This window comes from Phascolarctos cinereus, unplaced genomic scaffold (assembly GCF_003287225.1).
Source record: "Phascolarctos cinereus isolate Bilbo 61053 unplaced genomic scaffold, phaCin_HiC Scaffold_726;HRSCAF=1367, whole genome shotgun sequence".
Taxonomy (NCBI): Eukaryota; Metazoa; Chordata; class Mammalia; order Diprotodontia; family Phascolarctidae; genus Phascolarctos; species Phascolarctos cinereus.
This window is the reverse complement of record NW_027556098.1, coordinates 218,561,082-218,578,721: the sequence shown is the minus strand read 5'-3', so window position 1 is coordinate 218,578,721 and position 17,640 is coordinate 218,561,082. Positions and strand designations below refer to the sequence as shown.

At 38.2% G+C, this 17,640-nt stretch overlaps 1 protein-coding gene across 1 annotated transcript in view; it reads left to right on the top strand.

Moving 5' to 3' along the window:
* MYO3B (myosin IIIB) overlaps positions 1-17,640 on the top strand; it is a 632,072-nt gene that overhangs the window by 434,164 nt on the left and 180,268 nt on the right. The window contains exon 29 of the mRNA XM_078146159.1: positions 16,931-16,991. Within this exon, the coding sequence (XP_078002285.1) occupies positions 16,931-16,991 (61 nt within the window). The remainder of the gene's footprint in view (positions 1-16,930; positions 16,992-17,640) is intronic.

Sequence of the window (17,640 nt, the reverse complement as noted above, 5' to 3'; positions counted from 1 at the left end):
AATTAAAACTGATAATTTTTTTTAAAAAATTTACCTACTCATTTAAAAATAACAATCTCATTATATATTTATATAAATAATATTTTTTTTTATTAAAAAACCCCTAAATTTTCCAAAACAAAAGAATTTAGTGAGAAGGACAGAATTCTTTTACATAGTTTTGCAAATCTCTTTGATGTATTCCTTAATAGAAGACAGCTGGATTTTCATATCTGCTTCTTCATTCAATATCTCTTAATATTGTTTTGAATGAAATATGTAAAGAAAATATGACCTCATACAAATGTGTAGCTGGAAAAGGGAGGAGTATTTTAATAGGCAAATAACTTCTTAGTATTATTTTGCAAATAGTTTTAATCTTGAAAACCCCCTAAAAGTGTCTTGGGGAACCCCAGGGACCTCAGAGCAGACTTTGAGAACCATACAACTTTAGAGTTTGCAGACATTTTAAGTTACTGTTGTACTGAGACTGTTAATCTAAGCTCTGAACCTTTGTTCAATATTGATTGTAGAATATTGTCTATTATTCAAGGATATTATAAATTACAAATCCAAATTGGCTTATGTTAGAGAAATTTTCAAAGGCTCATCTTTTGACCTCTCTAAGCAGAAAATGTTTAGAATTAGTTCAACCTGAATGATAGAAACTGTTTCTGGAAGTCTTGTGGCTAAAATGCAGAGAAAAGAATTTTCTTCCATACAGTTCCGAGGTTGCCTCCTGAGTCTACCAAAGTGAAACAGAGGAAACCCTGTAAAGGAAGTTTCTCAGAGTCATTGGAATCCTTAGACTTTATCCCAGGTCCAAAGGGTCTGTGCTCTGGCATTTGTTTAATAGAAATCAATTACTGTTTTTTTTTATTTTTTATTCATTTTTGTTAGAGTCTAAAATCACAAATAGATTTATTTGTTTTTTTCTGTATATATTTTATTTTTAAAATTAATTTATTTTGAATTATCAACAATCACCTCCATACGCTTTTGAATTTTAAATTTTTCTCCCCCACCCTCTGCCTCCCTCACCAAGACAGTGTGCAATCTGATATAGGCTCTACATATACATTCCTATTAAACATATTTTCACATTAGTGATGTTGTAAGTAAGAATTAGAACCCATAGGAGGAACCACCAGAAAGAGGAAACAAAACACAACAGAAGGAAAAAAATAGCAAATAGTATGCTTCGATCTGCGTTCAAACTCCACAGTTCTTTCTTCTTTTTTGATAGCATTTTCCATCACAAGGCCTTTGGAGATGTCTTAGCTCCTTGTATTGCTGAGAAGGGTTAAGTTTATCAATATTAATCATTGCACAACCTGGCTGTTATTGTGTACAACGTTCTCCTGGTTCTGCTCACTTCACTCAACATCAGACCATATAAGTCTTTCCAGGTTTTTCTGGTCAGCCTGTTCATCATTTCTTATAGTACAATAGTATTTCATTACATTCAGATACCACAACTTGTTCAGCCATTCCCCAGTTGATGGGCATTCTCTCAATTTCCAATTCTTTGCCATCACAAAAAGAGCTGCTATGAATATTTTTGTACATGTGGGTCCTTTTCCCATTTGTATGATCTTTCTGGGATATAGCCCTAGAAGTGCTATTGCTGGGTCAAAAGGTATGCACTTTTTTATAGACCTTTGGCCATAGTCCCAAATTGCCCTCCAAAATAGTTGGATCATTTCACAACTCCACTAACAATGCATTAGTGTTCCAATTTTCCCACATTTTCTCCACCATTTATCATTTTCCTATTTTGTCATGTTAGCCAATCTGATAGGTGTGATATGGAACCTCAGAGTTGTTTTGATTTGCATTTTTCTAATCAATAGTGTTTTAGAGTATTTTTTCCATATGACTTTAGATGGCTTTAATTTCTTCATCTGAGAACTACCTGTTAGAAATGAATTATTAAAAAGGATAATTATAATCACCTTATATTTTAACATTCTTAACCTGAAAGACCACTTTTATATTTATCATCTCATATGAATTTCACCAGAACCCTGTTAGACAAGCGTTAATTGTCTCTACATTATGGAATGGTAAAATGATTTATCTAAGATCATCCAATTTGTAATGTGCTTTTGAGTAAATGGAATCAATGGTGCAAAGAGTTGTTTATCATTTTGCCTGTGTAAAGTTCTCTGTTTGTTATAGATCGAATATGGAATCCCTGTTCTGTAGAACTGACAACCTAAGGCATGTTGGAAGGCTTCAGTTATCCAAAGAATATTCTGAAGGCTATTGAGAGCTGTCAAGGCCTTGCATGCTTAACATAATTAATCTGGTAACCTCTGCCACCAGATTAGATACTAATGTAAAGAGACATAGTCTTTAAATTTTTTCACCTTTTTGTTATTTTGAACTTGGCATATGTTAATATACATGAATGCTTTCATATACGAAGAAGAACCAAAAAATAAAAATAAAAAAGAGACTTCTGAATGAAACCATAAATCTTTTCTCTGAACCACATGGGGATTTTTCAAGTATATTTCAAATTTAACATGGTAGTCAAGGGCATAATCTTAGTGTTTGCCAAAATCATTTATTTATCCAAATTCAATCTTATATCAATGATATATATTCATTTCTGGTTGGCACAATTTAGGAATGACATTGACTAGGTGGTACATTGGATAGAGCACTGGGCTTGGAATCAGGAAGAGACTCATCTTCATGAATTCAAATCCAGACTCAGACACTTCCTAGCTGTGTGACCCTGGGCAAGTCACTTAACCCTGTTTGCCTCAGTTTTCTCAACTGCCAAATAAGCTGGAGAAGGAAATGGCAAACGACTGCAGTATCTCTGCCAAGAAAACCCCAAATGAGATCACGAAGAGTTGATCGTACCGGAAACAACCCAACAGCAACCACAACAACAACTTGACAATCTGTAGGGCTTCTTATGGAGGACAACTGGTATGGTGAAGGGCTTTACTGTGACTATGGTTAAAGGAATGGGAAATTATGAAGAAAAGAATTTGGATTTAATGTAAGGGAAAACTTCCTAACCACTAGAGCTTTCTCAAAGTGAAATATACTGCCTAAAGGAAGTAGGGGGTTCCACTCAATGGAGGTTTTCAGGCAACAACAGTATGACTAGCTTTTGTGTATATTATTGAGGGAATTCTTGTTCATATACTGGTTCAGTTAAATCCAGGAAGCATTTATCAGGTGCCTAGTATATGCCTGACACTGCTAGGCTCTAGGAATAGAAAGCCAAAAATGAAAATGGCCTCTGCCCTCAAGGAGCTTTTGTTTTTTTAACTAGGAAAGACAAAGTGTACTAGGAAAATATAAAATATCTCCAAATTCTATCACGCAAACCATCAACAAGCATTTATTATTCGCAAGGCATCATGCTAACCATTGAAGATACAAAGACAAAGGTGAAAGTCACTGACATGCCTAATTACAATTAAGTAATTTGGGGATGGAGAATTGATAACATTTGGTGGAAGTAGGAAAAGCCTTGAGTAGGAGGTAGCACTTAAACCAAGTCTTGAACATGGGTAAAGATTCCAAGAGGTAGATGTGAGGAGGAAGAGCACTCTAGGCATGAGGACCAGCCTTTGCAAAGACATGGAGGTGGGAGGTCAAATGTCATATATTAGAGGGAGTAATGTGAAATTAGTCTAGGAAAATAAATTGGAACCAGATTAAAAAGAGTTTTAAATGTCAGAGACGTTTGTATTTTATCCTAGAGACCATAGGGAGCCCCCTGACCTTCATGAGCAGAGGAGTGACGTGGTCAGATAAGTGCTATGAGAAAATAAATTTGACAACTGAGAAAAGAATGGATGAGAGAGGGGAGAGACTGGAGACTGGAGACAGGTAGATCCATACAGAGGCTATTGTAATTGTTACGACTGACCTGAACTACTTGTACTAAACAGCCCCTGAAAGCCCTTCCAACTCAGATTCTGTGGTTCTGTGAGCACTGGAAATGTCTGGCTTTTTTAAACACCAAAGAACACACAGACAAAGTTATGGTGGTTGTAATTTGCAGGCCACGAATGAGTAAAACAGATTTCTCCCCCATGAGTCAAGAGTACTTTATGGAAGAAAGGTTCCCTATTTCTAGCTGAGTCTTCAGCAATAATTGTGGCCTTCAGAGATAAAGATTGAATTAAGGAGGTAGAGAAGAATACAAAATAGAAATGAGATTTTTTAAAAATAGCTGGAAAATTAAGAATGCATGGGCTTATGGGGAAGGGGAGTAATCCTGAGTCAAACAAATACTGTCAAATAGAAGCCCCAGTGGGATTTGTGGGAGCTAGTGTGTGTATGAATATGTCTGTGTAGACATAGATATGTGTAAAATACTAACTTGGAGCAACTGCTTTATGAAATATTTATTATCTGTTTCTAGCCCTGTTTATAATTACATCCTTGAGAGATGTCTTCTAGATCTTAAAGCAGCTATACTATCTTTGGGCAAACTCATAAATAGCTATATATATATTTGAATATAACTTGCTTTCAACTCAAATGGCTTGAGGCTCCAATTAGAGGAGTACCCGTTCAAACTGGCCATTAGGAAAAGCAACATTCTGTGGACGGTGAGTTACATGGGAACCGTGGTACAGATGGTTAGTTTCTCAAAATCCCTTTAAGGCAGGATTTTATGACCTAAAGGTGGGGTTTGATTATCATTTGTTGCAAAGGGATCAGGACAATATTTTTCAATGTATGCCCAGAATTTGAGAAGGATCAAGTCTACACAACTTGTATTTACTTATCTCTATCAGTTCAGTCATTTTTTCCAGTCATGTCTGACTCTTTGTGACCCCATTTGGGGTTTTCTTGGCAAACAGACTAGAGAGGTTTGTCATTTCCTCCCCGAGCTGATTTTATAGATGAGGAACTGAGGCAAACAGGGTTAAGTGACTTGTCCAGGGTCACACAGCTAGTAAGTCTCTGAGGCCTGATTTGAACTGTCTTCCTGACTCTAGGCCTCTAGGCCTGGCACTCTATGCTCTGTGCCACCTAGCTGTCCACTTATCTGTGAACCCATTGTATTCCGCAGAATAATGTAAGCTCCTTGAGGTCAGGGATTGTTTAGTTTTTCTGGTCCCTAGGGCCTAGCACATACCCTTGTACATAATAGATGCTGGTTAAAATGTGCTGTGAATTCAAAGATTAGCAGACATTTTGCTTATCTGGAACCAGTGAAAAATTAGTAGTTGCCAAAATCTATGGTGTCCAAACTTTCCCATTTCTTTTCTCCCCTGTTGTAATCTTTCTTAATAGTACTGATTTAAAAAAAAATGTTTTCTCCTCTCTCATTTATGCCAACCTAGAAAATCTGAGAACAAATTTTAAGGCTTCACCACCCCTTTGTGGTCATTTGCTTTGGGGAAGAAGGTAAACACCTACATATTTGTGTACAGAGACTGGTTATTGGTACAACTGCTTCAGGAATTTGGAATTTTTTTTATCAATTTGGAAAATAATTTAAAAAACTTGCAGTGGAAACTCTGATGAGCAGAACAATGAGAAAAGTCATGGCATTCCAAATGTAAACAGAGAAAACAAAATTGGGATCCCCTCTGATCAGCCTCCCCTACTCTATCATTAAGGTTAAAATTGTCTCCAAAATGCAGTTCATGGAGAAATTTAATTGGCTTCATCAACATATGATGATAACAGTAGAGATTAAGAATGGATTATCCCAACTCTCTCTGACCATTTGTGTAGCATTGACATTGACAAGAATGTATAATCTTTTCTCATTTGACCTTCATGATAATCTCATGGGGTAGGTGCTATAGGTATTTGTGTATGTGTGTGTGTGTGTATGTGTTTGTGTGTGCACATAGACTTGTGATTTCTTGTTGTAAGGAGCTCCCTGGTGAGGAAGTTCCCTCTACCAACTATAGGTATAATAATCAATATTACTACATATTATATAGGTTATTATACCTCTAGAACTTTTGGTATAATAATCCTCATTTTACAGATGATAAAACTGAGGTCCAGAGAGGGAAAATGACTCACCTAAAGACACATAGGTACTAAATGTTAGGGTGAGAATTCAAAATCAGACCTTCTGACTAGTGTTCTAGCATTATATGACACAGCTTATTATGTTGATGAGTGAATAGCAGAAAGTCATTGAACATAAGAGTTTTAAGGACCTGAGGGAACATTAAGTCCATTTCCCCCAATGAGGAAACTGAGATCTAGAAGGTTAAGTGATTTGCTTAAGACCATACAAAATGCAAAATACATGATCATACAAAAAAAATGTAGGACAGGTAGGTGGTGTAGTAGACAGAGTACTGGACCTGGAGTCAGGAAGACCTGAGTTTAACTCTGGTCTCAACATTTACTAGCTGTGTGACCCTGGGCAAGTCACTTAACCCTATTTGCCTTATCCATCAGTGACTTTCATCTTTGTCTTTGTATCTCCAATGGTTAGCACAATGCCTTGCACATAAATGCTTGTTGATGGCTTGCTTAATTGAATTTGGAGATATTTCATATATTCTTAGTATATTTTGTCTTTCCTAGTTTGAAAAAAAAAAGCTCCTTAAGGGCAGCTAGGTGGTGCAGTGGATAGAGCACCAGCCCTGGAGTCAGGAGGACCTGAGTTCAAATCTGGCCTCAGACACTAGATACTTACTAGCTGTGTGACCCTGGGCAAGTCATTTAACCCCATTGCCTAGCCAAAATAGTAATAATAATGATATTAATAATGATAATAATAATAATGATAATAAAAGGTACAGCCTTTTTTAATAAAAGTGTTTAAAAAAAAAAAGGAGGGCAGCTAGGTGGTGCAGTGGATAGAGCACTAGCCCTGGGGTCAAGAGGACCTGAGTTCAAATCTGGCCTTAGACACATAATATTTACCAGCTGTGTGCCTCTGGACAAGTAACTTAACCCCAATTGCCTCACCAAAATAAATAAATGAATGAATGAATAAGCAAATAAACAAACAAACAAACACAAACAAATGAAAGCTCCTTCAGGGCAAAGGCTATTTTGATTTTGGGCTTTCTGTTCCTAGAACCTAGCACAGTATCAGGCAAATGCTAGGCACTTGATAAGTGGCAAACCACTCCAGTCAGTATCTTTGCCAAGAAAACCCCAAATGGGGTCATAAAGTGTCAAACACAACTGAAATGACACAATGACATATAACATAATGCCAGGGGGAGAAAGGGGTGACTAAAACCAAGTTCTCCTGATTCCTCTTCTAATACCTCTTCTATGATACCATTCACTCTGTAGAGCCTCATATAACTAGTCTTGAACACAGTTCAGAAAAAAAGTAAGATAAAACTAAACTGGGGCTACTTATCTCAGCCCCTCTAAAAAACCTTTACCTAATAACATAACATAATACTGATCACTCCCCACACTCTTGTCCCTCATAGTCAGCGCCATCCCCAACCCCACAGTGAAGACCTTGATTGTTCTAGAATTGCTTTTTGTCTCGCCAAAAAGAAAGCAGACAACTTGAGAACAGTGATATGTCTTATACTGTCTCCTCTGGTGTCTAACAAGGTGCTGGGCACGGCGTAGTGGATGCTAAAAAATAGCTGTTTATTGTTCAAGCGATTGGTGCAGTGATAAACAGTGGAAAATATCAATATCATCAAGCAAAATTTATTTACTCAGGAACATTAGCTGTATAATGTCTCATAAATTATGCATCAGCTTATACTCTTCTGATACATTTAGGCTCAACTTGTGTTTTCCTCAAAACATTTTCCATTACTATTCCCCAATCCCTATCTTCAAAGACATTCAAAAGATAATGTGTGAGAAAAATATAAAATACCCACCTTATGCAAATATGTGTATGTGATTTACATACTAATGATGCTGAGAAATTTTGGAACTGTTTCATACTGCATTTATGCCATTACATCAGATAGTCCAAATGTACAGATTCTATGTAAAAACATAAAGAGGAATGTAAGAATTAGGATTGACTTTAAGGTTCATGAGGACAGGGATTGCACTGAATGAATGAATGAATGAATGAATGAATGAATGAATGAATGAACAAATGAATATTGGGTCAGACCAATAATTATTAAGACTGAATATTAGATCGGTTCAAAGCCGTATTTTGTCTCTGGCAGCAACACTAAAAATTGTATGGAAAGGCATGGTTGTTATCTTTGTTTAATCTCAAAAATTTAGAGTCTCCCCACCAATTTCTCTTATTAGCCTCTCATAGTTCTGTCATCCATTAAATTTAATTCAACCTTTTGGAAGATTATTTGTTTTACATTGTCACTCCTTGTGAAAACAGCTAATCTCAAAGTTGAGTAGTTTTTCTTATTCTAAATCACCCTCCCTAGGGTCCAAATAGTTCTCCCTTGCTCTAATTATATCCTGATCTGGGCCTATCTCTTGTATTATGGTGAGTTGGTTGCTGTTTCTGGGACCCAAATCATTGAATTTTGTCTGAGGTGCATGAGTGCAAAGGAATTGAGATGAAGCCCCTTTTTTATTGGATATGGTGACCCCGTGAAAAGTAGAGAGAAGCTACAGGTTTCATAAGTTAGCTTTTATTAAATGGTTTCAGTCATGTCTGACTCTTTATGACCCCATTTGGGGTTTTCTTGGCAAAGATCCTGGAGTGGCTTGCCATTTTCTTCTCCAGCTCATTTTATAGATGAGGAAACTGAGGCAAACAGGGCTAAGTAACTTGCCCAGGGTCACACAGCTAGTAAGTGTCTGAGGCCAGATTTGAACTCCTGACTAGGCCTGGAGCTCTGTCCACTGCACCCCCAGATGCCCCTAAATTAGCTACACCTCCAAGTAGAAAGAAGGGATCAGCAAGTGACAGACTTTAAGTGAGGTCAACAAAAACAACAACAACATGAGATTAGCTACAATCCCTCCTACATTGTAAATTGTATATGAGTTCTTTTCTCTCAAAGCTGTTACCTTTGCTTTATAGAATTTTACTTTTAGAACTAGAAGGGACCTCAAAGACCATCTTGGTCCAACCTCCTCATTTTGCAGGTGAGGAAACTGAGGCCCAGAAAAGTTAGAATTGCCCAAGGCCACACAGCTACTGTGTATCATAGGTAGAATTTGGCCTCAGTCTTCTGATTCCAGAGCCAGTGCTTTTCCAGCTGTACTTGTTATATTTGCTGCTTCATGCATAAACCATGATTTTAGAAATTCTAAGTACTGAAAGAAAGAAGGTAATCTGCATGAGATCACATATGTTAAGCATTCACTGTGTGAGGTAGCATGATGGGCATCATAGATACCGAAATGGATATTGACATAGATTCTGATCTCAGTGAATTATAATCTAATAGGAAAATGGCATGTGCACGGGTAACTAGGATAGAAGGAAGAGCATATTGATTGAAGAAGGGAAGGTCCAGGCAGAGTTCTATAAGAAGTTTGAAGAGAGGGAACTGACTTCCAGCTTGGGGACATGTGGGTGATCAGGACAAAGCTTTATGGAAGATATGGCACTTGAACTGGGCCTTGAGAAAAAGGAAGTGGGGTAAAGTTGAAAAAGACAGTGAGGTGGTGCAGTGGATAGAGTGCCAGGCCCACAATCAAGAAGACCCGAGTTCAAATGTGACCTCAGACATTCCCTACCTGTGTGACTCTGGGCAAGTCACTTAACCCTGTTTGCCTCAGTTTCTTCATCTGTAAAATGAGCTGGAGAAGGAAATGGTGAACCTTTCTAGTATCTTTGCCAAGAAAATCCCAAATGGGGTCATGAAACATCAGTCATCACTGAACAAAAAAATTGAAAAAGCATTGGGTTTGAAATAAGGACCTGAGTTAAAATTTCTGCATCATTACTTGCACCTATATGATCTTGGGAAAATATTTAATTTTTTATCCTCTCCCTCTCATCTCTTCTAAAAATTAAAGTATTGGATTTTTAAGGTCCAATTTAATGACTTTTAAGGTCTTATCCAGCTGTAAATCTTTTGTTTTATTATTCTTATGTTATTATTATTTATTAGCAAATAGAGACAGATGAAAACAAGGTAAGAATGGGGGGTGAGGTAGAAAGCAGTTTGGTTGAACTGGAATATGGACTACATTTAAGAGCCTGTAGATTGGAATAAGATTGTGAAGAGCTTCAAATGCCATCCAAAGTTTTCAAGTAGAAGAATGATATGAATAGAGGTCTCCATTTGGGTCCTTAATTTTTTTTTCAATTTACCAAAATTCATTTTCTCTCCTGCCTACTTCTCCATTCCCCTACCAATTGGAAAAAAAGAAAGGAAAACAAAGCCCTTGTAACAGATATGTATAGTCAAGTAAAATAAATTCCACATTAACCATGTCCAAAAAAATGCATCTCTCACTCTGTGCTGAGTCTGTTACTTCTCTAAGGGGGCAGGGAATATCTTTCTTCATGACTCCTCTGAAATTATAGTTGGTTCTTAACTCTTTTGAAGTTGCTTGTTTTTAGCATATTATTATTATTGCTAAATTATTCTCCTGGTTCTGTTCACTTCGCTCTACCTCAGTTCATACAGGTTTCTCTGAAACCATCCCTTTCATTATTTCTTACAGGATAATAGTATCCCATCATTTTTATATGCTGTAATTTGTCCAGCCATTCCCCAATTGATGAGTACCCCTTCAGTTTCCAGTTCTTAGCCTTCATTTAAAAATGCTATTATAAATGTTTTTGCATACATGGATCCTTTTCCTCTTTCTTTGATTTCTTTCCAGGGATGGGGGAGGGCATTTAGAAACCTCGTTATGGTATTGCTAGGCCAAAGGGCCTAATAGTTTAATAATTTGGGGGGCATAGTTCCAAATTGCTTCCTAGTATGGCTAAACCAATTCACATGTCCACCAAAATTCATTAACATACCTGTTTTTCCCCAGACTTGTTAGCATTTATTATTTTCCTTCTTTGTCAACATTGCCAATCTGATAGGTATGAATTGATACCTCAGAGTTATTTGAATATGCATAGGGTTGTACTGTGGAAGACAATAATAGAGTTATAAATTAGATCCAGGAAGACCAATTAAGAAACTATTACACTAGTCCAGAAGAAAAGTGATGATAGCCTGGATCTTATTGATTGCAATGGAAATGGAAAGGAGAGGAAAGATACAAGAAATACCATGAAAGTTTTTCTTAAGGGATGGCTAGGGAGCATCCAGAAAGAATAGTGATCACAAAGAGCCAGCAAGAATGGGTTACACAAGGTAAGCCTCATTTCCTGTTTTGACTGAGTTACTAGACTGGGTGATCAGGGGAATTCCAGAGATACTGTTTACCTATATTTTAGCAAAGCTTTTGACAAAACTTAGGGTGTTTGGTCACTGTATCCTCAGTATTTAACATGATGCTTTTATATAGTAAGAAGTTCACAAATGCTTGTTGATGGGACTAGATGCCATCTTTGTAGGAAAGATGGAGAAATGATAATTACATTAGAAGTGTTAATATACTTAGAAAGGTTAAGATATGGTTGAATGACTTGGCCCAAAGAATGGTCTTTAGTGGTTTAATGTCAGCTTGGAAAGAGATCTCTGGAGGAGCACTCTAGAGAATAGAGAACTCTATTTGGCCCTATCCTGTTTTAATATTTTTATCAGTGACTTCACTAAAGGCATAGATGCCATACTTATCCAATTTGCCTGTAACACAATTGGGAAAGATTGTTAACACATTGGATATCAACATTGAGAAAGATCAAAAAGAAAAAAAAACCCACTGGGCGAGACCTAATAAGATAAAATTTAGTGGGGATAAATTTTAAAGTCTTATACTGGGGTTCAAAAATTCAAGTTCACAAGTACAAGATGGAAGAGTTGTAGTTAACACTTCATCTAAAAAAAAGTTCTTGGAGTTTTATAGTTAACTTCAAGCTCAACATAAATTAAGTGTGATATGATAGCAGAATATGCTGATGTGATCTTAGGTTACTTTAAGAGAAGCACTGGGTCTAGATCTAGAACAGGAAAGGACCTTGGAGCTTATCTTTTGCAGCTCTCTCATTTTCCAGATGAGGAAACTGAGGCCTGAAGAGTTTAAGTGACTTGTCTGAGTGGCCAAGGTGGAATTCAAACCCAAGTTGTCTGGCTTCAAAGCCAATGCTCTTTCCACTGTACCCAAATGTCTCCCTAAGTAACAAAGACAAGGGAGATGACAATCCTGCTATACTTCACACTGGTCAGATTATATCTAGTGTTTTTTTGTTTAGTTCATGGTTTCACATTTTAGGAATTATGGATAAGTTGGTTGGTACACAATGGGGAATAACGAGGATAGTGATACGTCTTAAGTTCATGCTTTATGAAGATTGATGGAAAAAACAGAGAACCCTTAGCCCCAGAGAAGTCAACATTTAGGATAGAATAAGATAGCTCTCTTTAAAAACTTGAAGGGCAACCACATGGAAGAAGGATTATAATTGTTCTGTTTGAGTTCAGAGAGAAGAACTGGGAGCAATGGGTAAAAGTGGCAAAGAAGCAAATTTAGGCTTGATATAAAGAGGAAAAACTTCCCAACAGAATTGTCCAGGAGTGAAATGGGCTTCCTCTTCTAGATCGGGCTTCCCCCTCACCATACCTGTAGCCTTCAAAGAAAGACAGAATGACCACATGTCCAATATCTGGTGCAAGGGTTGATTGGACTAGAGGTCCTTTGAGATTCCTTCCAACCCTTCCAATCCATGAGATTCTATGATTCTGTGAAGATATAATCTACAGGACTTGGCCACTCATTGGTTTGGGGTAGGGCAGAGTGAAAAATAGGAGAGTGGAAGATGACTCCAAGATCCGAGAAGACAGAAATAAAAAATTGAGGGAGAAGAGCAGTGTTGGGGGAAATATGAATTCAATTTTGGACTATTGAGTTTGAGATGCCTTTATGATACCATGATGGAGATTCCCTCAGCGGGCAGTTTTTGTTATATTATGTTATGGATATGCTTGTTTTATTCCATGAATCAAAAATAAAATAAATTATATATAAAAGAATTTTATAGCTGGAGCTCAGAGGATAACATAGAGTTGTGACAACGGAAAAGAACATTGGTTTTAGAGCCTAAAGACCAGGGTTTATATCTCACCCCTTTTACTTATTATCTGTGTAACTATGGGTAAGTCATTTCACCTCTCTGAGACTCAGTTTCCTCATGTGTAAAATGAGAGGTTTGGACCAGATGGTCCCTAAGGTCTCTTCCAGCTTAAAAATATGTTCCTATGAAAGTTGGGAGTCATCTGCACAATGGTGATTTTAAAAGGAGAGCTTACTGCCCTGGCCTTCTGGCTTTTAAGTCAAGCCCTATGAATCACTTTCCTGGAGCCTGATTACCCCCTAAGTGAATTGACAAAGCTGAGTCCTTTCAAAGCTAAGAACCAGCTTGACTCCATGGTAAAGCCGATAAGCTTTGCCTGTCTTCAGTATAGTCCCCCTCACCCCTGAAGACAAAAAGGAGAGAGCTCCTAAGACATTCTCAGCCTCTTCTTCTCCTCAGGATGCCTCTCTTCCCCATAACAAAATAACAGTGGGGTAGATATTTCAATAGAAAGAATAAGGTGTGTGTGTGTGTGTGTGTGTGTGTGTGTGTGTGTGTGTAGTGTAGTTTCATTGAATTTCAGAGCATGTGGTGAGTGAAGCATTCTCAACATTTAAGTGAGCCAAAAGTTAGAATTTCTGAAAAGACACCATTCTCTAAAACAAACAAGAGAAGACTATTAAATGACTAAGGCTTGTGGGTAACTTGATTTGTAGATTCTTCATTTTATCATTTAGCACGAGCCTTTACTATAACCCAGTGATGCAATCACAGACACACAACTGCCCATGTGTAACCACAGGCATCCATGGTAACTGGAAATTCTGGGGCTTCTGAGAACATGGGAATAGCTGAAGGGACCTTATTTGCAGACTTAAGGCTCAATGATACTGCTGTATTCTTATTCAAAGAAACTGATGATTATCTTTCCCTTACAACTTCCCCTCAATTCTCCCTACCATGAAACAGACATCAGCATGCCTGGTGAAGTCACTGGCAGGGAATTAGGATTCACTTCAACTTTGGAAGAGAATTAACTTGTGTGATCACTGTTTAAGGCAAAACAAAATTTGGCAGGATGGATTATTCCTAAGGGTTTGAGTGTGGAGGAGAGGAAACTGAAGTGACATTTCCCAGTGGGAGAGCATAAGGGTTGTCATCTGTCCGTTCGGTCCCTATGAGCCCATGTCAGTTAGAGGACTTTTCAAATGTTCAAACTGAGTAGGGTAAAGGTGGGGAGGCGGGGTCGGGGAAGGAAGATAAGAGCATAGCTCCTGGACCAAACTAGCTTCTCTACTTTGCCTCTAAATCCTCTCAGGACCCCTGGAGGGGCCGGAATCAACCTGTCTCTCTGATGGCCCTTTATATCCTCAAGGCTGTCTTGGGACTAGAGCAGACCTCCCAGGGAAACTCAAGCATCATAAGGCCTATTATTCTTGTATTTGGTCTTGAACTTTAGGGGCTATAGAGTAAGGTCCCAGAGCCCCAAAAGCCCAAGATTCACAAGAAGGATATATCTGTTACACCATGTGGCATATCCACAATTTGAAGGTTCACCCAGATATACTGTAATATTCTGATATTCTTTGAAAGACCCTAACACATCACCAAACACAGCTGTGTTGCTTAGATGCTTCCATAAACAGATGGATGTCCAAGTTAATGTCATATCAGGACAATAAGCATTTATGAAGCACCTACTGTGTGCTAGGCACGATGAAAAGTGCTGGGGATTTAAAGAAAGGCAACAAACTGATTCCTGCTCTTTAAGGAGCTTACAGTCTAATGGAAGAGAAAAAACCCCACATTAAATAAACAAACAAATAAGACAGCAACATGCAGACAACTATGTACAAACAAAATATAAGCAGGATAAAATATACATAATTAACAGAGGAAAGGCACTAGCATTAAAGAGGGTCAGGAAAAGTTTTTACAGAAGGCGTGATTTTAACTGGGGCTTAAAGGAAGCTAGGGAATGGAGATGAGGAGGGAGAGAATTCCAGGCATGGGGAGAGCCAGTCAAAATGCTTAGAATCAGGAGATGGAGTATCTCGTGTGGGGAACCACAAGGAGCCAAGTGTCACTGGGTCACAAAGTTGGGCAGAAGACTAGAAAGGTAATAATGTCTCCAAAAGTCAAAAGTCAACTTCAAGATTTACATATACAAAGAGTTTTGCAGACATTGATACATTTGATCTTCACAACAACTGTGTAAAACTGTGGACATCTTATTATCCCTATTGTACAGATGAGGAAACTGAGCCTCTGAAAGTTTAAAGGGTTACAACAGCAATTAAGCGATAAGCCCCAAACTCAAGTCTTCTGACTGCAAGTCCAGCATTATTTACACCATACCTCAATGCTTTTTTTGTGTATTCAGTTTGAGTAAAGACCATAGATAACTGAGGCATAGCATCATAGAGCTGGAAGAAACCTCAGAGAGCATCTAGTCCAATGTCATCATTAAATAGATGAGGAAAATGAGAAAGGTCTAGAGGGATGAAATGGTCAAGCCAAAGGCACAATTGTAATGGAGAGAAGCCTAGAACCCCTGCTTCCTGCTCCAGGATGATCTCCACTACTCTGTAACCTCTTGTTGCCATATTGCTCTGCCTCCTCTGTAGGAGATTATTATAACTCCAGCCCAGTAATAACAGTGACAGCTATATGTCAAGATCAGCACATAGTCAGAGTCACTCAACTCCTGGTCCTACTTTTATAGTGCTTTTAACTTACATAGTACTTTGAGATTTGTAAATGAGGAAGCTAGATGGCACAGGGCTAGAATGCAGGACCTGGAGACAGGAAGATTTGAGCTCAAATCTGGCTTCAGACATTTACTGGCAAGTTAATTGGCCACTGCCTGTCTCGGTTTCCTCATCTGTAAAATGTACAATTTACCTCCTATGGTTGTTGTGTGGATTGAATGAGATAAGATGTGTAAAGTACTTTGCAAATCTCCAATTATCATAGGATGCTAGCTAGTATTACTATAAATTGGCTTACAGACCTCTCATTTGAACCTCACAATGATCCTATGAAGTATGTGCTATAGGTATTATTGTCTCAATTTTAAAGTTCATGGATATTAAAGTGGAGATATATTGAACCCCTTCATTAATTCATCCAACAAGCATTTTTAAAGCACCTACTAAGTGCCAGCCACTAGGTTAGGTGAATACAAGAGAAAAATGAAAGTGTTCCTACCTTCAAAGAGCTCAAATTACAACTAAACTACATAGTAAGTGGGTCCCTTTACCTCTGGACCTCAGCTTCCTTATTTACAAAATAATATGGTTAGACTAAGGGCAGCTAAGTGGCACAGGGGGTAGAGCGCCGGGAAGACCTGTGTTCAAATTTGGATTCAGACACTTAGGATCTGTGTGATCCTGGGCAAGTCACTCAACCTTGTTTGCCTCAGTTTCCTTGTCTGTAAAATAAGCTGGAGAAGGAAATGACAAACCACTCCCATACCTTTGCCAAGAAAACCCTAAAAGGGGTCATAAAGATTGGAACATGACTGAAACAACTGAACAACAACAATAAGATGGTCAGACTAACTAGACTTTAAAGTTGCTTCAGCTCGCTCAGTTCTGTGTGGGGTGATCTCATCAGGCAGACGTGCTCGCTGGAATTGTTCTATCTCACAGTTGTAAATACTGCAGTTGGTTTTGTTCTGTTGTTGGAATCCCAGAGCTGGCTGTTGCTGCACTGTAATATTTAAGAACTGTTATTGGGATATGCCTAATTGAAGCTGATCATATCCTTTTGATCAGGGGGTAGGGGTGGGGGGAGAAGGGAAAGGACAAAGCAACATGTGAACTTAATAAAACTGTGTTCTCTGATGAATTTTTGGTGAGGGAGGGAAAACAATCAATTCAAAGCTTCTTTCATTAAAAGAAAAAAAATTTTAACTGTTATTTTTAGGCAACAGCTTGCCCAGAGCTCTCCCAAGGAGTCTGATGTTCTCCCCCTGCAAATAAACAAGGTAACTGAAAGTTTGGATGCCCCAAGTCAGGGGAGTCTCATTTCAGAGACTGGTCTGAAGGATGCCTGGATCTATCTATTCAGTCCAGCTATCCCCACATGAAACTGTTAGTGAGGTTTTGAAGTCTTTGAGACAAAAAAGCCAGCTTACTAAAGAACTCTAGTTCAGCAGAAAGACAGGGAGGTACAGTGAACACAAGAATCAAAAGGCTGGAAATTTGCTGCTGAGAATAAATGCGAGCTGCTCCCTGAGGTGATTTGTCTGCGCACTTCACTTTCTACAGATGTTAGAGCCTCTTTCTGAGTGAGGACCCGAGGTTCTCTGGTAGCACTTTGATATCCTGCTCGAATTCAATATGTGAAATGGGGGAGTCGCTCTGTGACTTGGAGCACACAGCCAGCTTTGAAGTCTGATCCAATTTTGGCTGCTCAGTATTTGATGTTGAAAGGATGAAATGAAGAAAATGTACAGTTTTTGCCAGTAACTCTGCTGAGCATATGTAAGATTAAAAAAACAAAATCCTTTGGATGATGTACTTAGAAATGTTAAGTAGATTAATACCTTCCTATAGGCCAGTGGGGCTTCCCCCCACCCTTTCCCTTGCTTATAGATACAAATGGAGTGTAAGAGAAAAATAAGCATGTAGCTG